Source organism: Mandrillus leucophaeus, unplaced genomic scaffold (genome assembly GCF_000951045.1).
Source record: "Mandrillus leucophaeus isolate KB7577 unplaced genomic scaffold, Mleu.le_1.0 Scaffold1553, whole genome shotgun sequence".
NCBI lineage: Eukaryota > Metazoa > Chordata > Mammalia > Primates > Cercopithecidae > Mandrillus > Mandrillus leucophaeus.
Window position 1 is genome coordinate 285075 of NW_012101536.1, and position 26826 is coordinate 311900.

A 26826-nucleotide genomic window follows, 5' to 3' on the forward strand; every position below is an offset into this window, starting at 1 on the left:
AGAAGGAATGGTACCAGCTCCTCCTTGTACCTCTGGTAGAATTCAGCTGTGAATCCATCTGGTCCTGGACTTTTTTTGGTTGGTAGGCTATTAATTAGTGCCTCAATTTCAGAGTCTGCTATTGGTCTATTCAGGGATTCAACTTCTTCCTGGTTTAGTCTTGGGAGAGTGTAAGTGTCCAGGAAGTTATCCATTTCTTCTAGATTTTCTAGTTTATTTGCATAGAGGTGTTTATAGTGTTCTCTGATGGTAGTTTGTATTTCTGTGGGGTCAGTGGTGATATCCCCTTTATCATTTTTTATTGCATCAGGGACCCACTTGAGCAGGCAGTCTGTCTGTTCTCAGATCTCAACCTCCGTGTTGGGAAATCCACTACTCTCTTCAAAGCTGTCAGACAGGGTCATTTGCATCTGCAGAGCTTTCTGCTACTTTTTGTTTAGCTGTGCGCTGTCCCCAGAGGTGGAGTCTACAGAGACAGGCAGGCCTCCTTGAGCTGCTGTGGGCTCCACCCAGTTCAAGCTTCCCAGTGGCTTTGTTTACCTACTTAAGCCTCAGCAATGGCGGGCGCCCCTCCCCCAGTCTCGCTGCTGCCTTGTAGTTAGATCGCAGACTGCTGTGCTAGCAATGAGGGAGGCTCTGTGGGCATGGAACCCTCCTAGCCAGGTGTGGGATATAATCTGTTGGTGTGCTGTTTGCTAAGACCCTTGGTAAAGTGCAGTATTAGGGTGGGAGTTACCCAATTTTCCAGGTGTTGTGTGTCTCAGTTCCTCTGGCTAGGAAAAGGGATTCCCTTTCCCCTTGCGCTTCCCAGGTGAGGCGATGCCTTGCCCTGCTTCAGCTCTCGCTGGTTGGGCTGCAGCAGCTGACTAGCACCGATTGTCCGGCACTCCCCAGTGAGATGAACCCGGTACCTCAGTTGAAAATGCAGAAATCACCCATCTTCTGTGTCGCTCGTGCTGGGAGCTGGAGACTGGAGCTGTTCCTATTCGGCCATCTGGCTCCGGGGGCCTTTGTTACTTTTCTTAAGTGCATGAAGATTGTGCCTACAATGATGCTGAGTTTGATCTCACACTCTTGCCTCAAGTAGTATATAGAGGCAGGTAAAGAGCCAGGTACTATGTATACCTGTAACCTGGGACCATGCTCTCTAGTGTTATGGTATCAAATATATCCTAGAGAAGTTACAGTAGAATGTGAATAAATACTAATAGCAAAATAATAGTGCCAGTAGAGAATGTCAAAATTCAAAAGTAAGACACAAACATTTTATTTTTTGGTTACTGATATCAAAGGATTGTTGCTTCTGGAGGGAGAAATTGTATTTCCTGAAAATATTTGGCTCTAACTTCTTGATTCAAATGTTCTTCCAAATGAAAATATCTCTTAAATAAAGAGATGGGAATTGAAAGTAGCGACACCAAATAGGCACCTTTTCAAAATTCTAAGTGAGATTGCATGGTGGCCCCCAGTTTAAAGCAGTCTTGTTTGAGGCAAATATTCTATCTATTTTAGACATTGTTTTAGACATTGTAGATATCTCTGCTCCTGTTTGTTTGTTTGTTTGTTTTAAGTAATCTTTTTCCCTCTTCTTTCAGGAAGCTGAAAAATGAACTCTTAGAAGCAAAACGTAGAAGTGGGAAAACTCAGCAAGAGGCCAGCAGAGTTTGTGTTCACTGTCAGAGAAACCTGGGCCTAATCTTTGACCGGGGAGACCCTTGTCAGTCTTGCTCACTGAGGGTATGCAGGGAGTGTCGAGTTGCAGGCCCTGATGGCAGCTGGAAGTGCACTGTCTGTGACAAAATCGCGTGAGTTTCTTGCCTTTTCATGGAAAGTGGAGATTGATGACTGAAGGGATTGGAGTGGGGAAAGCAAGGAGAAAAAGAGTATTTTAAGTTTAAGGATAGAGAGTGCAGGTGAAATTACATCCCAATCACAGGCTTAGCAATGCCTTGGCAGAGCTCTGGGGTGTGCGTGTGTGTGTGTGTGTGTGTGTGTGTGTGTGTGTGAGAGAGAGAGAGAGAGAAGGTCCTATGGTCACAGCTCTAGAAAATCATTATCCGTGTGTGTGTGTGTGTGTGTGTGTGTGTGTGAGAGAGAGAGAGAGAGAGAGAGAGGCAGATACAGAAAGAATATTTTTTTAAAAACTGCAAAGCATTGTAAAATTGGAAGCCTCACTGAACCATATATCTTTCTTTTTAATCATTATTAATACTATTATTTTAGGGACAGGATCTCACTCTGTCACCCTGGCTGGAGTGCAGTGGCTGTTATCATGGCTCACTGAAGCCTCGACCTCCTGGGCTCAAGTGATCCTCTCACCTCAGCCTCCAGAATAGCTGAGACTACAGGCGTGCACCACTATATGCAGCTAATTGAAGAGGCAGGGTCTTGCTGTGTTGTCCAGGCTGGTCTTGCACTCCTGGACTCAAGGGATCCTCCAGCCCTGGCCTCCCAAAGTGCTAGGATTACAGGCATGAGCCACTGCACCCAGCCACTCTTTCTGTATTTAAAAACTGCCCCTGAGCATCCTTATCTCAGGACCCCTCTTGGCTTCACGTGGCTCCACAGAAGGCACAGATAATTCCCCTGAGACATTCTTAGACATTTGAGGTGACTGGCAATATGATTCTCACATGTTCAGCCTGCTCTGCACATTAGTTGACAAGTAAAGCTGGAGTAGTTCCCGAATTTCCTCCAAACCTACCTTTCCTTGAGAAAGAACGAAGGGAGGGAATCTTCCCATTTTCCTGTGGGAGTGCAGTGAGCACAAATTTCACTTTGCCAACGTGGGTGAAAGCCAAGAGTCCTTGTTTTCTCAGTTCAATTAAACCAGTCTTAGTCTGATTCAGTCTCTACTATTCTCACCCTTTCGAGAAATTTCCCCTGAATCTACTGGTATGTTTTCTCCCTCCCAATGTCTGTCTCCTCTGCTCTGGGAGGTGCCTCATAATCTCATCCCAAGGCAGCTGAGTGTTGATCTACCTTTCCTGTGAATGAAGTAGGGGATGCTGGCATCACTCCAATTCATTGGTTTTTGTTTTGTTTTTCAACTAATTAACTCATCCTGTTATAATAATTTAGGGGTTGTCTTGAGAGGAAAAGTAAATAGTGAGGTAGTAGAAGTGATCTTTCATTTTCAACTTCTCTAAATGAGGACTACTGTTCTGTTGAAGATGCCTATATTCAGTGCTTACATTTTTAGCGAATGTTATGTTCCCTGTACTGTTTCACAAAAGTGATCCTGAATAGAGGAATTCGAACTATGTTTTAATACTGGATTGAGATAAGTAGGGTTACTTTTTCTCTTCTTTAGTTTTTAATTCTTGTGAGTACATAGCAGGTATATATATTTATGGGGTACATGAGATGTTTTGATAGAGGCTTGCAATATGTAATACTTATATCAGGGTAAATGGAGTATCTATTACCTCAAGCATTTATCCTTTGTGTTACAAACAATCCAACTATACTCTTTTAGTTATTTTTAAATGTAAAATTAAATTATTATTGACTATAGTCACCCAGTTATGCTATCAAGTACTAGATCTTATTCATTCTGTCTAACTATTTTTATACTTGTTAGCCATCTCCACTTCCCTCGCCCCCCACTACCCTTCCCAGCCTCTGGTAACCATCCTTCCACTCTCTATGTCCATGAGTTAAATTGTTTTAATTTTTACCTCCCACAAATAAGTGAGAACATGTAAAGTTTGTCTTTCTGTGCTTAGCTTATTTCACTTAATATAATGGCCTCTATTTTCATCCATGTTGTTGCAAATGACTGGATTTCATTCCTTTTTATAGCTGAATAGTACTCCATTGTGTATATGTACCACATTTTCTTCATCCATTCATCTGTTGATGGTCACTTAGGTTGCTTCCAAATCTTGGCTATTGTGAATAGTGCTGCAGTAAACATGGGAGCACAGATATCTCTTCAATATACTGATTTCCTTTCTTTTGGGTATATACCTAGGAGTGGGATTGTTAGATCGTATGGTAGCTCTATTTTTAGTAGTTTGAGGAACCTCCAAATGTTCTCCTAGTTGTTGTACTAATTTACATTTTCACCAACAGTGTATGAAAGTTCCTTTTCCTCTACATTCTCACCAGCATTTGTTATTGCCTGTCTTTTGAATAAAAGCCATTCTAACTGGAGTGAGATAATAGCTCATTGTAGTTTTGTCATGCATTTATCTGATGATCAATGTTGTTGAACACCTTTTCATATGCATGTTTGCCATTTGTATGTCTTCTTTTGAGAAATGTCTGTTCAGGTCTTTTGCCCATTTTAATCAGATTATTAGATTTTTTCCTAGTCAGATTATTAGATTTTTTTGTAGAGTTTTTCAAGCTCCTTATATATTCTTATTATTAATTCCTTGTCAGATGGGTACTTTGCAAATATTTTCTCCCATTCTGCAAGTGGTCTCTTCACTTTGTTGACTGCGTCCTTTGCTGTGCAGAGGCTTTTTAACTTGATATGATCCTATTTGCTCATGTTTGCTTTGATTGCCTGTGCTTGTGGGGTATTTCTCAAAAAGTGTTTGCCCAGACCAATGTCCTAGAGATTTTTCTGCAAAGTTTTCTTATAGTAGTTTCATAGGTTGGGATCTTAGATTTAAGCATTTAATCCACTCCAATTTGATTTTTGTATATGGTGTGAGATAGGGGTCTAGTTTAATTCTTCTGCATGTGGATATCCAGTTTTCCCAGCACCATTTATTGAAGAGACTGTCCTTTCCCCAATGTATGATTCTGGCACCTTTATCGAAAATGAGCTCACTGTAGATGTATGGATACGTTTCTTGGTTTTCTATTTGGTTCCATTGGTCTTTGAATCTGTTCTTATACCAGTACATTGCTGATTTGCATATGTTCTACAGCATAAAAACATAGAAATTATAGTTCTGTGGTATAATTTGAAGTCAGGTAACGTGAATCCTCCAGTTTTCTTTTTGCCCAGGACAGCTTTGGTTATTCTGGGTCTTTTGTGGTTCCATGTAAATTTTAATATTTTTTTTTTGCAGTTCTGTGAAAAATGTAATTGGTATCTTAATAGAGAATGCATTGAATCTGTAGATTGCTTTAGATAAACAGTTTTAAAGAAACGAATCATTTAAGTTCTTTTATTGCTTACTTTGGATACGTTATTTTGATTTATGTCAGCAATTATTCCCAATTCTTTATCTCACATAAATAAAGTTTTCTTAGTCCTTTCTGTCATCAGCAAACTTCCTTCTACAGATCTGGGAGGATGAACACCAATGAAATAAACAATATGTGGATTTCAACGTAATATTTTACTGATTTGAAGGAGCTCTTTCTATATTCTATGTACAAGCTATGTTGGTTACCCATATTGCAGATATCCTCTCTCACCTCCTGACTTGGCTTTCCACTGTCTTAATGGTATCATTTTATGAACAGAAATCTCTACTTTTTAGTAGTTCCATTTGTTAATTGTTTCCTGGATTACTAGAGGGATTTTTTTCTGAATCCTGTTGAAGAAAACTTTCCCTAACACCAAAATCATGAAAGTATTCTCCTATGTGATGTTTTGTAATTGTTATTGTCTTACCTTTTTTCTTTAAACTTATAATCCACCTGAAACTTATTTTTTGTGCATACTGTGAATTAAAAACTGATTTTTATATTTTAATATGGGAATTATGCAGTGGCTGATTTGAGTACCCTAGATAACTCTATTCAGTGATGTTTGTTAATTGGATTGTCTAAGTCTTCCATATACTTAGTGATTTTTAATCTGCATATCCAGTCAGATATCGAGAAAGGTATGCTAAATTCTGTCAATAATAATTGTGGATTTTCTATTTATCCTTTTAGTTCTGATTATATTTGCTTATATATTAGATTTACTACATAGTTCCCTTCCCACTGCTCTTTATTCTTTGCTATATCTCTATGCTTCCATTAGAATATTTTTTCTTCTTCCTAAAGGGTACTCTTTAGTATTTCCTTTAGTGTGGCTTTGTTGGTGGTGAGTACTCTCAATTTTTTTCTTAGCATGGCTTTATTTCACTCTTAATTTTCAAATATGTTTTCACTGCTTATTGAATCCTAGGTTGGACGTTATTAACTTTCAGAAATTTGAAGATTCTGTTGGCTTCTGATTTCCAGTGTTTCTATTAGGAAATCAGCTATCAGTATATTATTGTTCCTTTGAAGGTAATATTTTTAAAACGTTTTTAGTATTTTCCCTTTTTCTGTTGTGTTTTCAACAGTTACTATAACAAACCTATGTCTGATTTTCTTTGTATTTATCTATCTTGATGTTCCTAGAACATCTTGAACCTGTACATTAATATCTTTTGTCATATTTGAAAATTTCTCAGGGAATATCTCTTTAGATATTTTTTTTCCCCCATTATCTGTCTCCTCTATGCCAGGTAGTCAAGATATACATCTTAGTAATATTCAACATCTTTTAGATGTCTGTATGCTCTTTTCTGTATTTGTTATCCATTTATATCTATAAACTCAGTTTGTATATTTTGTCTGACCTATATTTCAGTTCATGAATCTTGCCTTTGTGTCTAATTTGCTATTAAATATATCCATTTAATTCTTAACTTCAGTTACTGTGTTTTTCAGTTTTAGAATTTTCATTTTGCTTCTGTTATGTTTTCTAACTGTCTGCTGACCTACTCATTTTTTTCTTGCAATTTTTTGAAATAATTATTTGGAGTTATGTTAAAATGTATAAATTATAGCTCTGTTATCTGAGTCCCCTATGGGACTATTTCTATTGTTTATTGTTTCTTGTGGTTTTGGTCATGTCTTTCTTCCCATAAACTTAGTAGTTTTTTATTGATGATCAAAATATATGAAAAAACAGTAGGACTTAATGAGATTCTGTGTAATATGCCTCTACTGAGAATGTACATTTTTCTTCTGGAAGGGAACTAGGATAAGGCTCTTGCATATTCAAGATTACCTTAATCAAGTTAAGGATTGAACTAATTTCAAAATTGGGACCTTGGTCCCCATGAGGGCTGATCTGTTTCTGGATCACATAAACTCATAGGGAATACTCCTTCAGAGACTCATAACACACCTATTAGATAACATAGGCAACTGGTTTTACATTTTGTGGATAGTGTAAACAAGAAAGCTAAGAGTCAGATGTGTGTTAGTAAAGTTGGGATGAGTTTAAAAGTTTTGGGGGTTTTTGTTTGTTTGCTTGCTTTCTTATTTTTTCACACAGCTCTTTTCCTACCAGATTCTGCCAGGATGAGATTTTCCATTTTAGAGCAATGAAGAAGAAAATGGAATTTTAACAAATCACTGATTTGCTAGTCCTCAACTATGGAGTCTGAGGATTTATGGGGGAATTTCTCAATAACTATTTCTCTAAATTTATATAATACTATTTGATCCTTAGTATTTATTTTTTTCATTTATATATCATGTTTGTTCACCCTATTCTTTACACCTGAGGCCCTCACTCACTTAGACAACAGTAACCAGGGACTGTGACTCAAAAGCTCTTCAATCAATTATAAGTCATCTCAAGCTTCTGTATGGGGAGAACTTTAACTTCTAAATATCACTTGTAATTACTGAAGTATACTTTTCAATAAAAGATCCAAGGATATTGTGTATTCACACATTTTGCCATCAACTAATCTGCTATTTAGTACGGATGGTAACTAGAGGCCTAAGTCACTCATACCTCTCTCCTACATTTTATCAGATTAACTTTAAGTTCCTTTAATGAGAAATTAACTTCTAAAATAAGCCAGTGGAATTCAGAGGTTGTTTTAGAAGCTAGCCTACCCAAATTAATACAACCCTTTCCTGTGGTTTTTCCCTTAATACTTACATGCTCTATATTTTACTTATTTATCTTATTATTTTTCTTTCTCCACTAGAATGTAAGGGCAGAAGTTTTTATCAGTACTGTTCACTGATGTAGTTCTAGTGCTTAAAATAATGCCTATAGTAGATACTCCATGAATATTTGTTAAATGAATGGATAGATGAATGGATAAACAAACAAATGAACAACTGAATGGATGAATAAATGGTTGGCCTCTACTTAAAGCGTCTCAGGCTTAAGCAAGTGGAACAAATGTGGAACAATTGTGGTTTTCTTCTGTCAGGAGCATGGGATTAAAAAGAAATGAGCCATGCCAAATACATTTGCCCTCTGGACAAAGTAAATTCCTAACTGGCACATAAAGATATAACATAAGTGGTTGTCAGAGGGTACAAGAATAAATAATAACAAATCAAAACTTCTGTGTCTTCCTTGGGACATGTTAGTGCATTGATACAGAGCTTCTGAATCAATTGCACTAATTTTATTGGTGAAACAATAATTTAATAGACCCAAATATTCACCTATATGATTAATCCATTCATTAACCCATCCATCTATCTTTCCCACACGTTTATTGATAACCTGTTAAGTATACTAGGGACTAAGGATACAAAGTTGAATAAAAAATGGACTATCCTCAATGGTTACACAGTATAAGGAGGAAGATGAGTTTATTATTTCATTCATAAATTTCTGTCTTGATGCCTTAAAATGTCCTAAGGAAGAAACAGCTCTTTCAATGTGTGATTCTAACCCTTCTATGACAACAACCTGTCTTACAGTTATATCTTTCTGTGACAGCTAGAAATTTACATGATGAGTATTTAATTTGACATATCAAAATTACTTCTCACTTTTAAAGCTGAAAATCAGAGTATGTTACTTCTCCAGTATTCCAACTGTTAGTCTGTGTGATATTAGAGACTTAAAACTATCTCTCAGTATTGGAAGTATCTTGTTTGCTATTCAAGGAGTAGTTTTCAAAAAGGAAGCATAAATGATATTTTATTGGCAGCAAACACTCTTTGTTTGTTGTGAGAGAATACTGCAGCCTCACTGGGCTGTCTCTATGTTTAATAGACCATAAAATTGAAATTCCCACTCTGACCTCTAAGAGATGAGATGAATCAGAAGGTGACTCACTCTCTAATCAGTTGGAAATAAATGACCTTTATTGTCATTTACGTTGGATTGGGTAAAAGTAAAGAGCTTTTATTGCTTTAACACTGAAACGATTACAGCAAGGACTGACAGAGGAAGGTTACCTGTTATAATGGGCTGAGCAGCCCCTGACATTTTCTCCAATCCCTTCTGATTCTAACAAGTTGGCGACTGTAAGCCTAGTTTTTAAACTCTATAAAAACATGATAAAAGGGACCTTGACACAGCCAGTTAATTCATTTTTCTATCTTAATAAAACCTACAAAATTCCACATTGTTATGTTAGCTGAGGTAGTTGCTGTCCAACACAAAGACGGTCATAAAGATCGTATTTTCTAATTAGTACCAAATTGAATTCAGAAAGGCCCAAAACGTAAAAGCAGCATGAGTTGGAACAAAACATGAAATATTTTTTCTTTTCTTTTTTCTTTTTTTTTTTTTTAAGACAAAGTCTTGCTCTGTCACCCAAGCTGGAGTGCAGTGGTGTGATCTCGACTCACTACAGCCTCTGCCTCCCGGGTTCAAGTGATTCTCCTGCCTCAGCCTCCCAAGTGGCTGGGACTACAGGCATGTGCCACCACACCCGGCTAATTTTGTTGTATTTTTAGTAGAGATGGGGTTTCACTGAGTTGGCCAGGCTGGTCTCAAATTTCTGACCTCAAGTGATCCACCCGCCTCAGTCTTCCAAAGTGCTGGTATTACAGGCATGAGCCACTGTGTCTGGCCAAAACATGAAATACTTCTAATATGGCATTGATGGGCTGATCTTATGTTCATGCTATGTTGCAACATATTACACTGCTATATGTCCTTGTGAGAATCTTTGTCCTTTTAAATTAGGAAGATCCTGATATTTTTATTTTTGATTAATTGGTAATGATTACTGCAATGGATAAAACATAACTGAAATAGAAGAAAAGTATTGAGTGTTTATCAGTAAAATAAATTTCAAAAAAGATAGTACTGATGAGTGGAACATACACAGAGTGCAGAAGAGAATGTATACACCTTTGTTATAAGAAAGAGAAATACAGCCCCTGACATCTGGAAACTGGGCTCACACTGACAAACCTAGTCCCTTGATGTTAAGAGCTGGTCTTGCACTTACAAGTAGGCCATACTGTTATCCTGTTGGACATCAAGCAGTCTCAGGGTACCAGAATCCCACAAGATCATTCTACAACAATAATAAAGTAAACAAAACAAGAACATTTTATAATCTTATCTAAGCATAGATGAAAACAAGGTGACTGTTGAAAACGCAAATTACCAAACATTCCCATTTCTTGACTAATGTGAATAACCTACTCTCTTACCAATTAGAGCTTTAACCTAGAATTAGTCTGCCATCCTTCTAAATAAAATTTATTGAGATACCAATGATAGAATTGTCTCCACTCTCTGACATCTCTTAATCCAGAGAAAATCCCTGCTCCACCGAACTCTCCTGAAAATTACTAACATAAACCCAAATCCTATAGTAAATCCTTTCAAGTGCCCTCTTACTGAGACTCTCCATGATTCCTCATGGTATGTGGGGTTTATTTATTTATTTATTTTCATTACTATGAGCAAAAATCTCAACTTGTTTGTCCATAGGTGGAACAAACATCTGGTCATCTTTGGCCTGATGAGTGAGTATTGGTAATTGCCGCATAGGTCATTTCAAAATCACCTCTAATTTAGCAAATTTTCATAGTGCAGCTATAAGGGAAAGATTCATATTGGAGTAGTCCCACATTTACCCAAAGATTTTTTGAATGGTAAGAAGCTATTCTGAGTCCCTTGACATGCTCTTTTGCATCACCTATCAATTATGTACAAGTGCCTCCACGCTTGTATAGAATGAGGTGTTCACTATGAGTATGGTACCTTAATATCTATATAAACTAGAAAGATTTTTAAATCTAAAAATACAGTACATATCCAAGATACTCTATAATACCTATGGTTTAAACAATAATAAAAATAGCCCCTGTGTATTTGTTACCCAGTCTAAGAATTAGAACATCTTGTTTTGCATTTTTCATTCCCTTGCTTTATTTTATGGTTTTACTGCATTTGGATGTGTCTCTAAGTAATATATTTTCCAGTTTTGCATTTTTGAGTGTTATGGAAATGGAAATCACACTACCTGTATTCTTTTATGATGTTTTTATCTCAGCAACATTTTTGTAAAATTCATCCATATTCGTGTGAATAACATTATGTTCATCTACACTGTTGTTACATTCCCTTAATGCATCTATTTTCTGGTGAATAGACATTTAGATTGTTTCAGTTTGTAATTTTACCAAAAAATGCTGCCATGACATTCGTATACAGATGACCTGACAAACATGTATGAGTATGTACACTCAATGGTGGGATTTTTAAGTCTGTGGATCATGACCTATTGTTAGGTAGTAACCAGCATTAAAAACAAGTGGTGGGATTTTTAAATCTGTGAATCATGACCCATTGGTGGGTAGTAACTAGCATTAAAAAAAAGTGGAGTAGAAAACGTCAGTATACATATACATATATATGTGTGTGTGTGTGTGTGTGTACTTATACGTGTTATTTATTTTCTGAATTGTGACATAAAATGTATTTCTTACTGCGACCTGTGCCAAAAATGCTTGAGAAGATTGCAGGGTGTGCATCTAGGAATGAAATTGCACACCAGACAGTGTCAGCATTTTCAGCTTGACAAGATGATGTTAAATTATTTTTTATAGTGGTTGTACCAATTAAAACCCACTAGCATTGTGTGTTTCCTTTACTTCCTGATCTTACCAACACTTGGCTTCATGAAAATTTTTTACTTTTTTCAAACTGATAGATATAAAGGAATATCTCCCTATAGTTTCAATTTACATTTTACTGCTTAAGTATGAGGTTGAGCATCTTTTCATATATTTATTAGCTTTTTGTGGTTCTTTTTCTGTGATATGAGTACTTATGTGTATTGCACAATTTTATTTTAGGTGCTGGTCTTTTCCTTATTAGTTTGGAGTTACCCTTTATGCTTCATCTCTAAATATGTTTTTGCTTTGAAGTCTATATTTTTGTTGTTGAGACGGAGTCTCGCTCTGTCGCCCAGGCTGGAGTGCTGTGGCCAGATCTCAGCTCACTGTAAGCTCCGCCTCCCGGGTTTTACGCCATTCTCCTGCCTCAGTCTCCCGAGTAGCTGGGACTACGGGCGCCCGCCACCTCACCCGGCTAGTTTTTGTATTTTTTTAGTAGAGATGGGGTTTCACTGTGTTCGCCAGGATGGTCTCGATCTCCTGACCTCGTGATCCGCCCGTCTCGGCCTCCCAAAGTGCTGGGATTACAGGCTTGAGCCACCGCGCCCGCGCCCGGCCTGAAGTCTATTATTTATGTTATTAATACAACTACATCAAATTTCTTTTGGTTAATAGCTGCATACATGTTTTTCCAACATTTGACTTTAAACCTTTCTGTGTCCATATGTTTAAGGTGAGTCTTTTTTATGTGTCATATATGTTATTTTAAAATATAGCATATGTTATATGTATTTTAATATTTGCTATACTTATATACTACATACATTATATATGTGCTATATATACATATACATGATATATATTATATGTAATTTTTAACATTTAATCTCATAATATTGTTTCTTAAATTATAGTTTAGTCTGTACTCACTGATCACTGCAATATTTACATGTATTTCTGTTATCATTGCGATTCCTAAAATATTTGCATTTATTTATTTTATCTGTAGATTCATTAAAGTGTATTTTTCTCATTCCATGTTATTCTTTCTACTGGTATTCGTATTATACGCTTTTTTCATTTTCAGTGGTTACCCTGAAAATTATAACATTTATATTTAACTTTGCAAATCAATAGCAGAAAGAAGCTTGGTATTCTTAAACTCTAAATACCATCTTCCTGGCTGATACATGATTTTTGTCCTTTGTTTTAGACATTTCTCATTATATAATCCAACAATTTATGTAATCTCATTTTTCTTTATAAATCAATGTTTGTTTAGATTTTTATATATTTTATCAATTTCATTGTTCACCATTTCCTTTTGTACCTCAGATCTATTTTGCCTCCTCCTGAAATATAGTTTTTAAAAGTTCCTTTAGTGAGAATCTATTGGTGATAAATTATCTGTTTTCATTTTGTTGAAAATTTCTTTATTTCATCCTCATTCGCGAACAGTGATTTCTGTGGATATGCAATTCTAGATTGATAGTATTTTCTCCCAGAACTTTGAAGATATATCATTGGTTTCTGGATTTCATCATTGCTATTAAAAATCAATTGTCATGCTAATTGTGATTCTTTTGTAGCTTTCCTTTTGCCTTCCTAGCTGCTTTTAAGACATTCCCTTTGTCTGTAGCGCTCTATAGTTTCACCATAATGTGTCTAGGGATTTCTTTTCACTTTTCCTGATTGGAAAGGAAGAAAGGAATAAATGTACACCAGCATCTTTGTATGGCCAAGGTCCTTGTTTGTCTTCTTCACCTCTGTATTCTTAGCCTTAGCCCAGGGCCTGACACATAGTAGAAATGAAATAAATATTTGCTGTGTAGGCCGGGCGCAGTGGCTCACGCCTGTTATCCTAACACTTTGGGAGGTCGAGGTGGGCGGATCACTTGAGGTCAGGAGTTTGAGACCAGCCTGGCCAACATGGTGAAACCCCATCTCTATTAAAAATACCAAAAATTCAGCCGGGTGTGATGGTGCATGCCTGTAGTCCCAGCTACTCGGGAGGCTGAGGCAGGAGAATCTCTTGAACCTGGGAGGTGGAGGTTGCAGTGAGCTGAGAGCATGCCACTGCACTCCAGCCTGGGTGACAGAGTGAGACTCTGTCTCAAAAAAAAAATCTCTGTGTAATTAATAAATGTATAAATAATTTGAATTAGTTTCCTTATGAATAAGAGAAGGGAACTAATATCTTATCTCAGCATGTCTAATAAGCATATCTTATTGCAGATGTCTCCAGTAGTTAATAGAAAATAAAGGAGCAAAATGAATCTTCTGGTCACTATTCTTTTTTAACATAAAATTACCTATTTTCCCCTGTAAAACTATAAATAATTTAATTTGACTTTACATTCATATAAGCTTCCAAGTGAAGGTTTGAAAAGTCCCAGAGGTTTAGTGTTAAAGAAAACCAGGACCTAGCAAATCCTGAACTGTCAGTAATCATTATTCACAAATAAGTGTAGCCCACCATAATTTTAATCAAGCCCATTCTTCAGAGTATGACTTAGAGTACATAAAGTCTATGTCAAGTCTTGTGTTTTTCAAATACTAGACTGATGTGACAGACAGGGATATAAATTTTATAGTGGTCGGCATTTTTATTTTCTTTTGTCTTTTACCCCTTCTGTATTCTTACCACTCTACCCTCAACACACAAACGTGCACACACACACACCCCCCTCCCCCACAATCACAACCAATCATATGAAATACTATGTTTGTTATTCCTTGGACTCTATAGGTTTTCACCCTTCCCCAAAGCCTTGTTATAGCTGACAAGTATGAGTTCTCTTCAGACAATTTTCCCAAATATAAAGCATGTGGGATTTCAATACAAATCCTGTCTCTGACATGATACCTTTATAACTATGTGAGCTTTAGTTTCCTTGTCTGTAAATTGGTAATAGTAATAGATACTTCATGGCTTATAGTGATAATTAGAGATACCATATATAAAGTGACTAGCCTATTACTTGGTGACTGATATGCACTCACTAAGTATTAGTTTTTTGTTCTACCAAGCCTTCTGTCTGCCTCCTGACAAGACCTGACACCTGAGAGTGTGACAAAGGCATAATCCCAACAATCTGTTCTGATATTTTCTCTGAAATGACAAATGACTCAAGTACATTATCTGAGTTGAACAAATACAAGATTTATAGTTATTATTCTCCAAGGGTAACAAGAGGTAATGACTAACAATTCTGGGAAGATCTTATTTGTGTTAGGTGTTGGCAGCTCTAAGCATACGTGGTAAAAGTGATATGGAGGCCCATTTTCTGGAGAGTGTAGACTGGAGGTGTCCACTTTCTTCTGGGACACATGAAACTGCTGTCAGTATGCTATCTACTCCATCTCACATCCAAAGAACTATCAAAAAAAAAACAAAAACAAAAAACTAAGGCCTTGGCATGCCACTATTTAGCGATTTTTAGTCACTGAACTATAGTATTCCCCTTGCTCTTATTTCTTTTTGTGTACTCTTTGCCTCCTGCAGAAGTTAAAAACTCTTCTCTTTTTTTAATAAAACACCAGAGAGTAAATAGCTTAGGCTTTGAGAGCTATGTGGGCTACCGCTGCAACTACTCAGCTTTGCAGTTGTAGCACAAAAGCAGCCAAAGACAGCATATAAACAATTGAGCGTGGATATCTTTCAATAAAACTTTATTTATACGATCAATGAATAAAGGACTCCTTATTTAATAAATGGTGCTGGAATAACTGGCTAGCCACATGAAGAAGAATGAAACTAGACCTCTATTTTTCACTATATACAAAAATTAACTCAAAATGGATTAAATATTTAAGCGTAAGACCTCAAACTATACAAATCCTAGAAGAAAACCTAGGAAATACCATTTTGAATATCAGCCTTGGCAAATAATTTATTACTAATTCCTCAAAAGTAATTACAATAAAAACAAAAATTGATAAATGAGACCTAATTAATCTAAAAAGCTTTTACACCACAAAAGAAACTAACAGAGCAAACAGACAACCCACAGAATGGGAGAAACTATTTGGAAGCTATGCATCCAACAAATGTTTAATATCCATAATCCGTAATAAAGTTAACAAGCAAAAAGCAAATAATCCTATTAAAAAGTAGGCAAAGGACATGAACAGACCCATCTCAAAAGAAGATATACAAGGAGCCAACAAGCATATGAAAAAAAAGTTCATCACTAATCATCAGAGAAATGCAAATCAAAAGCACAGTGAAATACCATCTCACATGAGTCAGATGGTTGTTATTAAAAAGTCAAAAAATTACAGATGCTGGTGAGGTTGTGGAGCAAAGAAAATGCTTATACATTGCTGGTGGGAATGTAAATTTGTTCAGCCACTGTGGAAAACAGTTTGGAGATTTCTCAAAGGACCAAAACAAAACTATTACACCATTCGACCCAGCAATCCCATTACTGGGTATATACTCACAGGAGAAAAAAAGTCATTCTACAAAAAAAACACATGTACTTATATATTCACAGCTACACTATTCACAAAAGCAAAGACATAGACTTAACCTAGGTGCCCATCAACAGTAGATTGGATCAAGAAATTGTGGTACATATACAACATGGAATACTATGCAGCCATAAAAAATAATGAAAGGAGGCCTTTATCCTAAGCGAATTAATGCAGGAATAGAAAACCAAATACTGCATGTCCTCACTTATAAGTAGGAGCTAACCACTGGGTACATATGGAGACAAAGATGGCAACAATAGACACTGTGGACTCCTGGTGGTGGGGGCAAGGATTGAAAAACTACCCATTGGATGCTATGTTCAGTACCTAGGTGACAGGATCATTCATACCCCAACCCTCAGCCTCACACAATATACTCACATAACATATGGATAATCTAGGATAATCTCACTATTTAAGGTCAGCTAATTAGTAACCTAATTCCATCTGTAATGTCTGATCATATCAGCACCTGGATTAGTGTTTGATTGAATAGCCAAGAAACAGGAGACATCTTTCGAATTTAGAATACCACAATTGTCACCTGGATTTCCAACACTGTGATACATAAGTATATAGATCATTTGAAATGTATCCAGAAATAACTTAACCTATTCAAGCTTTCGGTTTTGGTAGGTTATATCTTAGATTTGAACATATTCCATAAGCATATTTTATATAGTTACTGTTATGGGGCTTATCCAATAGTCTGGGCTTCTCAGTAGGTAATATAGCCACTTGGGAGTAAATCTATGATAGACAAACTATGGTCTGATCTTTCAATGAATACCTTTCTCCAAGGTTAACATTTTCACTTTTTTTCCCAGTAGTGGAATGGTGTTTCATATAGAATTTACCTTTGCCTCATAGATTCCGAAGCAGATTTCAGGATAATTGCTGTGGGGAACAAGGTTGACATATTTTTCTGGAGTGACTTTTCTATTTGGGATTCAGCTATTGATTTTCAAGTCCAATAAGTTGCTGAATCAAATGGGTATAATACTGTGGGACTTGAAATGTCTATTTGACTCTCAGTTGCTTTTCCTCAGCCACCATATCAGACATGTCACCAATTCTTACTGATTCTCATTCTCAATGGCCCAAGTGTCTGTGTCTTTCCCTTTACTCCTCACCTCCATGATACCCTGATTTGCATCTTCATCATTTTCTATCCTCTTTATTGTTTAACTTTCTAATTTGCCTGCCTACCTCTGGTTTCTCTCGTCATATATTTATCCAGAGATTATGTGATTCAATCTAAACTTTAGAAAAACTGCTAGAATGACACTCCAGTTCTTTACCTCAGCATTCAAAGATTTGGCCCCAAATCCTACCTTTTAACTCCACTTTTCAATAGAATTCTCCACAAATCCTTTACCCTAGTTACATAGTCCTATTTACTATTTTCAGAACTTGCCCCATAGAGGTTTTGGGACAGTAATGCTCACCTAATCAGCTAAAGCCGTTTCTTAATTTTTAATTAGAAATATATTTAGTCTACCGAATGACTTCTACGACTGTTAAAATCATTGTGATATGCCTGAAAATGACTTTTATAGCAGCATAACTACTATAGGTTGAATTCCAGGTATTCTAATTCATTCCACAAATATTTCCTGAGTGCCAGTTACTGCTCCTAGAAGTGGTGAACAACACAGCCAAGGTCCCTGCCCTCCTTTCACTGATAATAATGAGAACTATGAGGATATGAAAAGAAGGGTAATGTGTTAAAATTATGGGAGAATAGTCAGCCATTCATTTGAAAAACATTAATTGAGATCATAGTCTGTGAAATACTTTCTTGTAGGTACTATGAAAAAAAAAAGATGAAGCAGACAGAAATCAGTTCTCAGAGCGTTTACAACCTAGTAGACATGAGAGGATAGAAATAATACTGAAGGATGCTATAAGTAGTGGGAGAAGTACAGACAAAGAAGAGGATTATAAGCATTTCAGGAGGGAAGATGAGGGTGATTTCATGTAGCCATTGCAGGTAGGGCTTAAAAGATGGGTGTGACTATTCAAGGATCCTTCTTTCCCATCTTTAACACTGAATTTATTACCAAATCCAGGCAAGCAGTTCCACCACTTACAATTTGAATTTATTACTCCTCTCTTAGTCTTACCATTGCCCTAGCATGGATGCCATCATCTGTCTCCTGGACTATTACAATGGCCAATCTGTCTCTTCATCCTACTCTCTCATCAGTCTAACCCACTGTACATGTTATATCAAATAATCTTTCCAAAACAGAATCTGATCATGACCTCTTTTTCATTCAGAACCTTTACTTGATCTCTATTGTTTGCACTGAAGATCATTTTTATCCACTAATGCAGTGGTTAAGAACTTGAGCCCCAGGTCAGACTTACTGGGATGGGATCCTGGCTCTACTACTTACCAACTGTGTGATAGGAGGCACATTATTTTATTGCTCTAAGTCCCAATTTCCTCATCTATAAAATTAGGATAATAGTGTTTACATAAGGTTGCTATGTGGATAAAAATATATGAAGTGTGAACTGCAATTAGCAAGTACCTAGCAGATAGTAAATATTCAATTAATACTGGCTATTATTATCACCATAAAATACTCCAGAGATTGAGATAAACTTTGTAAATAATTAGCTGTTTTCAGTTTATTAGGGATTTTTGAGAGTTAATTATGTGGCTAAATAATTGAATTTCAATGCTCTTCCCTTTTCCCTTGAGTAGGCAGCTAAGGATTATAACTGGTGAGTGGTTTTTTGAAGAAAAGGCAAAACGTTTCAAGCAAGTCAATGTTCTCGGCACTGATGTTGTCCGACAGTCCATTTTAAGAAGAAGTCCAGGTAATTAAAGCAAATGTGTGGTTTCACAACTATTTTCATCTTCATTTGGCTAACTAAATAACTTCCCTATGTTATGCAGTTAATCAGCACAAATGAGTTTCCTGAATCCCTTAGGTCATTTCACAACTTGGTAGCATGAAATCTAAATACGTAATTCATATAGGACAAGAGGAAGTCAGTAGAAAACAAAATTCACAGTGATTTTCCATATATCTCACCCACCAAGATTTTCAAAGAAACCATTTGTCTCCATCATAGACAGTTCTCTTTCTGAATGCACATCCAATATTTTACTGAACACTTAAGAAAGTAACATTAAAAAGATGAATTAAATGATTCACATTGTGAAAATAATCCTTGATTTTTTCAACAATATTTATTTCCGATTTCTTTTAAATGTTACTTTTTAAATCCAGTGGTTCTCAACCAAGGATTGATAATGTGTACCTTGTCTCCCTCCCTCAAAACGGGAGCATTTGGAAAGGCAAGGGGGACATTTCTGGTTGTCACAATGACTGGTGAGTCAATGGCATTTGGTGGGAAGGAGCCAGAGATGCTAAATGACTTGAAATGCATAGTCTTACTGAATGAATACTGGCTTCAAATGAAAATAACACTCTACCTTGACAGTGCTTTTTGGTGCAATTCAAACTACAATTCAGTTAAAGATGGAGTAAATCTTGTGATCGGGAGCGTGTTTCTCATATGTGGTGTAGTAAAAGCAGAACAAACACCTTTCGGCCTGTTTCTAGGCTTATCTCATCTTTCACACAGAGGAGACAAGTGCCCTTGTATTTAAGTCTGGCACATATGGCAAGGAGGCTTGGAACTGATTCCAGTGTTACTTCTGGGTGTGGCACTAGCAAGGAAAGGCTTTTGCACATGGGTCACACGGAGAAGATACTACAGAGAGATAGTGTGGAGTACAGTTAGAATTAGACAGTCAGCCATGGCCTCTTCTTCCACTCAAACCTCAGTACCTTCCAGAATGTAGGCAGTTCCTAAAGTCACAATGTATTGCACAGATGCCCACCCTCCCAGGAAGTGTGGCTTATATGCCCAGAAATTAGGACATCATTTCTATAACCTCATGCTAGAACTCAGTCTCCAGGGATTTGGAGATCTTAGGAGACCATGTTCCCCTGCTCTAAAAATATCAGCAGAAGGCTGATGCAGTCATCCCTAGAAAGGTTATCTCAGTAAACCTCCCACAGATGAGTCCAGGATCTTTGTCTTCAGTTAACTCTAGAACACTCAACAAATTAGAAATAACTGTGTGACAGAAAAACTTGGGATGGGAATGGCATTGCCAATTGTTATAGACTTCCTTGCCTTGAGCTCATCTGGGAAAGTGAAAGCAGAATATAAATTTGCTCTCATTTCTGGCCATTTTGTATGTCAATTTCTCTTCTGATTGTTAATGAGGAGCTGAAGAAGTACAGAGCCAAGAGCAAACCTGCCAGGATGCAGAAAAGTCAGACACTTCACCTGTTGCTGGGAAGAAGGCCAGCCATGATGGACCCAAGAGAAAGGGGTAAGACATGGTCTTTCTGAGGGAATTTTTGATCTTTATTCCAGACGCCTCTGAAATGAAGACTCCTTAATTTTTCAAGTTTGATGTCACATCAGTGACCCAGAGGAGGTCAGAGACTCAAACAAAGTAACACTTTCTTATCATTCTCCTCAGGAAATGCAGTTTTAATACTTTTCAACAAGTAAATATAAGTCCTGTCTGACCTAAGCACAGAAGAGTTTTCCTTTCATTTGACATATCCGGGCTTGCACTATATGGTTCCCATTACTTATAGGTAGAAAGTTTCATGCCAGGGCCAGTCTATAAAGAGGTGACAACAGTTTCTGTTGTACAATGTCAATGCTTGTCCCCTCCAACCTGTGTGCTGATATATGATTTTATCCGAAATAAAGATTTATTAACTGAGCTTAAAGCATCATATTCCCTATTTAAAATTCAGGCTTCCTTAAGAAAAAAAGTCACATTTGGCCATCACAGTAACTTAGTTCAGTAAATGAATACAGGATATAGATGTCAAGTACTGAGAATAGGAATGGGAGGTACATAAGGGAGCAAAAAGGTTCTTTCAAGGGAGAGAAGTGGATCCCAAAATATAGGCTATAAGGACCAAAAGGAAACTGCATTCTTCAGTTTTTGTTTCTCAGGCAGCTATTGGCCAGTTTTTGTGGCTGAAGTAGTGAGAGTTCTAATATGCACCAAGTCATTGTATGGTCCTTTCTGTTTTTTTATTATTACTGAGATGGGGTCTTATTATGTTGCCTGAGCTGGCCTTGAACTCCTGGGCTCAAGCAATCCTCTTGCTTTGGCCTCCCAAGTAGCTGGTACTACAAGTCATGTGCCACCATGCCTGGCTAACTTTATGGTCCTTTCCAGACAGCATTGTTTCATTCTCTCAGTAGAATACAAAGTGAGACGGCGCTAGTGTTAGAAGCTTTATCTGGCTGTACAAAATGTCTAGGGTTCTTTTAGAATCTTGGGCTGTCAGTGGGAATACAATCTAAATTTCATCTAACTCAAGCACTCATGACAAACCATGTTTTCATTGATGAGCAGAGATGAGTTGGAAAGATAGCCTAGAGTATCCTATGTATTCTATCCTATGTATTGACCCTTCCTACCATCTTGAGTTCATTTATCACTCTTTGGGTCATCCACAATGCTTTGTGCCTTTGCACCACCAATCATATTGCACTCTGACACCCCCTCAACACACACACACACACATATACACACACTTAATGGTAAGCTCCTTTAGTGGTAGACCAGTGGTTTCTTTGCTTCTGTGTTGCAGTATCTAGCATGGCACCTGACTCATCAAAAACAATCAATGGCTTGATTGAATAAGTAACTCAGAGCCCACAAATGCCTCTAGGAGTTGTCATTTGCAGACCCCAGCTCAGGCATCATAGAGTAGGTTACAGAATAGTGGACTTGGAGATGGGAGACAGTAACTAACTCGCCAGCACAATCAGTTATGCAAATTCTGAATCATTCAAACCATTATAGCACTGGGTTGAGCCTTAAGTTCTGATTGTTCTCAGTCATCAAGGAATATAACATCTAGTTAGGGAGAAAAGGTACACACCTGAAAAGTTACTAAGTATAAAAGAATTGCAGGAAAATTTAAGATGGCAACGTGAGCTTCCTAAAAGCCTTTCTAAAGCAGAGGAGGGTGTTCACCACAGAGATATCCTAAGGTAATAAATTACTGAGTACATATAAATAAATGGGTAGGTAATAAATGCCAGCTGAGTATAGGAGCCATCCAGAAAGACATCAAATTGTACATGAGACTTAAGGAGGAGATAAATGGGGTTCAGGATCGCAAAACGGAGGAAGAGTGACTCCAGGCAGAGGAGATACCTTAAGTAGGGGATATGCATGAGGTGGTTCTCAGAGCAGCATACCTTGACATTGTATTAAGTGCTATTCTCACCAAAGAAAAATGTAATTTTCTAGTAGATTGAAGCTTCAGATGCTTTGACAATGACACTATTCCAGGAGTCTTTGAAACAGAGACAACATGGTAGATTCTATTAAAATTGTGCCAGTGCCTTTGGAATCCATTTTTTTCTCTAGAAAACTGTAGAATGTAAATGAAGTGTATCTCCCAATGCCATTACAAAAAGGAATACAGCTTTGATTTTGTTATTAAAGTACATTTGGAAACACCCATGTTTTGGGCACACGGTATCCTGGATCAGGACTTTAAGTTCCTAAAAGCCTGTTTTTGCTTAAATCCCAAATAATTTAGTGAAATGGGAATCTAATCAGATTTTATCCAACATGAGGAACAAGAATAAATGTCATGGAAGATAATAAAGGTGGTTTCCACCACATGAGTTTAGTCATTCGTTCCACAAGAGTTGGTTGGATTCTAGTATGTACCAGGCATCATTCTAGACTCAGGAAATCTGTCAAGGAGCAAGAAAGGCAGAGTCACTGCTCTCATGGAGCTGCAGTCTAATAAGTAGTTACCTCAGTTTGTCCAAGAGCATCATCCTGGTTCCCCTCTCTGAGCAAAGCGAGTTCAAGCTCTCTATTCTCACTGTTCCTACAAACAGACCCAGCTCAAGGAATGCATCTCCGTTCTCAGGTGACAGTGCTGAGTTCTCAGAGTAGGCAGTCTTTTGCTTAGTAGTGACCGACCAGCAAGTGGTATGGTCTTGAGAGAATGGTGTAACCTTCTCCATTATCAGTCACCCTTGATACTGTATTGCAGAGGCACTGGGAACTCTCCTGATCCTCTCAGCCCTAAGGCTGCTTTATTGAAGAATCCTTTATTATTAAAAGTCCTAGAAATTGTATTCTTGAAATGATATTTTTAAATGCTTTCTTTCTTATCTAATTTTAAATACATATATATAATTTCAGATTTCTTCTTAGCAAGTTCAGATCAGCAACCAGAGGAGAAATCATAACTCCCAAAACTCAAAGTGGGCGGAGCTATAGCTTGGACTTAGACGGTCAACATTTTAGGAGTTTAAAGTCAGCTCCTGGTTCAGACAGGTAAGAGTCATACAGATTGAGCAATGAAGCAGATTGAGCAACCTGAAGATAAGGTTGATATACTCCCATTCATAGGGGGATTTTAGGTGTCTGTGAAATATTACCACTTGGAGAACTCCTAACACATAATATGAAAATTCAGGAAGATATGTTTTAGTTGATATGGAAAGCATGCACCCTACTTCTAGAATTACAGCTATTGGAATTGCTTATGTCACCTGCAGGGATGAAACTTTATGTTCTGGTACTTGGGGCTGCAGTTCAAATGGAAATATACGGGGCAGGTAAATGTTTTTCATTGACTTCTTGAGCTTTTTCTATTTAAGCTTCTGAAAAAAAGAAACCTCTGAGTGTCAAATACATTCCTTGCAGCTTTTAAAAAATTATTAATAATTTTACATTTGAATTGCATCAGAGACTTTTTCATAAATTTCACTTCCTTTCTAGTTCCACCTCTTCTGACTGGAGGAGGTTGTCAGTGGAGCCAAGTGAGAACGTCTTATCCACAGATCTATCACTTGTCAAGAAAAATAATGAGAAACACAAAGGATAGCCAAGAGCATAGTCATTTTATATCAGGCGTGATTTTCTGTGTCCTATTGGAGCATAGTCAAGACCTATTTTCATGGTTCATGTATTATCGAAGCTAGCAATGAGAAAAAAATATCCACCCTCATATTTCACTGGTTTGTCCAACTGTTAACTCCCTTTCATTTGCTTGGATCTGGGGTAATTCTGCTAAGCCAGATAGTACAACTGGCAGATTTTTCTTTTCTCCTTAGGTTAGGAAGAATGCAAGCAGAATTGCATTCTTCCCTGTGATCCGTTTTAGAATGCAGACCAAAAAATTTCCTTAGAAGGGACACTATTTTGACTATTTGGTTATTTTTTCATGGTGACTCTCCATAGCTGTTTCTTTTGTCCCTATAACAGTCCTTTAAGCAAGCGTTACTTTATGTAAAACTATACAGAAAAAAAATTACAAGGAAGCATAAAGTCATTTGTCACCCATTATCAAAATATTAGCACTGTATTCAGTATTTCCCAAACTTTCAAGAATACTGATATATTCCCTTTTATGATTACAAACTGTTAAGCTATGGTTGCCTTTATCCTTGAAATAGTTTCATTTGTCTTCCCTTGGGGTAGCTTCATGTTGTGTCCCACAAAACTTTCTATAAAAATCTCATTTTGGCTGGGCATAGCGGCTTACGTCTATAATCCCAATGCTTTAGAAGGCTAAGGCAGGAAGATTGCTTGAGCCCAAGAGTTTGAGGTTACAGTGAGCTATGATAATGCCACTGCACTCCAGCATGGGTGACTGAGCAAGATCTTGTCTCTAAAAAATAATAATAAATAAATCTCATTTTTGTTTTTCATAGTTGGACTCCTGACTCTGAGATAGTAGTGGTCAAAATTATTTAGAGACAGTAAGCAACTAATTTGGTGTTCTTTTTGCTCAGCCTCCTGGGACTCCATGGATGAGCCACCTTGGCTAACACTTGAGGCTAGCATTTAAGAAAAACAATATATACGAAAAGACAAAAGACAACGTTCCTTGTTAAAGAAAAAAAAAAAGGCTGCCACCCTAACAAAATTAGATCATGCTATTTTAAGTTATATGTCTTACAGTTACTCAACAAGAATAATAAGGGGCATGCTCTCCAGTATCAGTGCTTATACCGTAATGGAATCTGTCTGCCTGGGTTTACTTTTTGTGATCTTACCTACTGGTAGGTATAAATAACCAAAACTATAAAGCCATATGGACATGCATCACCAAATACTGGTATATTGACCCAGGAACATCTTGTTCTTGTTGTAAGCTGAAAGGAATTCCCTAAGTAGACTTTATCTTAAATTGTAAATACCTGAAATGGCTTACACATAGTCAGAACATTGTAGTCAGGAGTGCTTTGGCTTAAGCATGCTAAGAACAATGTTTTCCCATGAAGAAAGTGAGTAAAGATGCTCGGGAGATCAATAGAGCAAAATGTCCTTTCCCTTGAACGTGCATTTATCACAATGATGACTCATTAATGAACTGCCACAGTGAGATGAGTTCCATTATTTCAAAATGAGTCCTTAGAAAATTGAGGCAGGAGGTAGCCCATCTTTTCTTAACTGCCATCATCTAAAGAGACTGTAAGATCCCAGTCTCTTTGGTCTATTGCCTGACCCAGCTTGCTAATAATTCCCCTTTCTCCTTTACAATGCATATTTTTTTCATGGATCATTGATCTTTTCCTGGAGCAGCTGGGCTTCGGCATTCCTTTTTAAAGCTCACATCATATAACAGTGTAAATGATGTTTTATCAGATGTCCAGTTGGCTTTATTTCTTTTCAGTAGTTTCAAAGCAGGGGAAAGTATGAATAGATTAAAGAGGCCCTAGCAGCCTCTCAGAAGAGCTTGTCAAATGGATGTTCACCAGTTGCTAGGGACTTGACACATGAGACAAAGAATATTTTTAGGAAAATAAATGTAAGCTCTAGTTAATAAACAGAATATTATTCAAGGTAGTGATTTTTAATCCCTACAAAGTTGTGATGAGCTGTCACTGTGGTATGATTTACAAGATCTCTAACTTAAGTCATGCTCTCCCAGAAACAGACGCCTAGGCAAGAATTTATAAGCAAGTGATTTATTATTAATCAAGTGATTCCAAGAGAAACCAGGAAGGGAGTAGGAGAGACAGAATAGAGAAGAGGAAGAAGCTAAACAATAGTGCTAGCTTCAGTGAGGTCTGAGGACTCAGCCTGATCCTGTAAGAGATTCTAGAGCATAAACTATATCCCTGAGCTTTCTCCACGTTGAGGAGCTGGACCATTGCACTCCTATACCAGTCAGTCATTGACCATGGCCTCCCTTGAATAGAGTCTCTAGACTTAGCAAATGAAGATACAGGATGCCCAGGTATATATAGTTGAGACTAACAACTGTTTTTTAGTATAAGTATGTTTCATGCAATATTTGGGACATCCTTATGCTTAAAAATTATTTTTTATCTGAAATTCAAGTTTAACTGCGAGCTCTGTATTTTATCTGACTGCTCTTCTGTAGGGGTGAGGGGAAGACAAACTCCAGGGCATTTCTAGGCGTCCAGCTCCAGTGCCAGAGGGAATGCCTCTGAAGGTGGCAAGTGACATCCATTAGTAGAAAAGAACTCAGGAGCTAGGGAGGAGCATGCACAGCTGGTAAAAGGAATCTGAGGGAGACACCAACAATGTTATCTTAA

General features: G+C 37.2%; 1 protein-coding gene across 1 annotated transcript in view; it reads left to right on the plus strand.

The window, feature by feature from the left end:
* The window catches only part of SYTL5 (synaptotagmin-like 5), a 227752-nt gene that overhangs the window by 154415 nt on the left and 46511 nt on the right, over positions 1–26826 (plus strand). Inside the window, exons 3-6 of the mRNA XM_011975413.1 lie at positions 1596–1805; positions 18932–19047; positions 20473–20581; positions 23456–23590. Coding sequence (XP_011830803.1) covers positions 1596–1805; positions 18932–19047; positions 20473–20581; positions 23456–23590 — 570 coding nt within the window. The remainder of the gene's footprint in view (positions 1–1595; positions 1806–18931; positions 19048–20472; positions 20582–23455; positions 23591–26826) is intronic.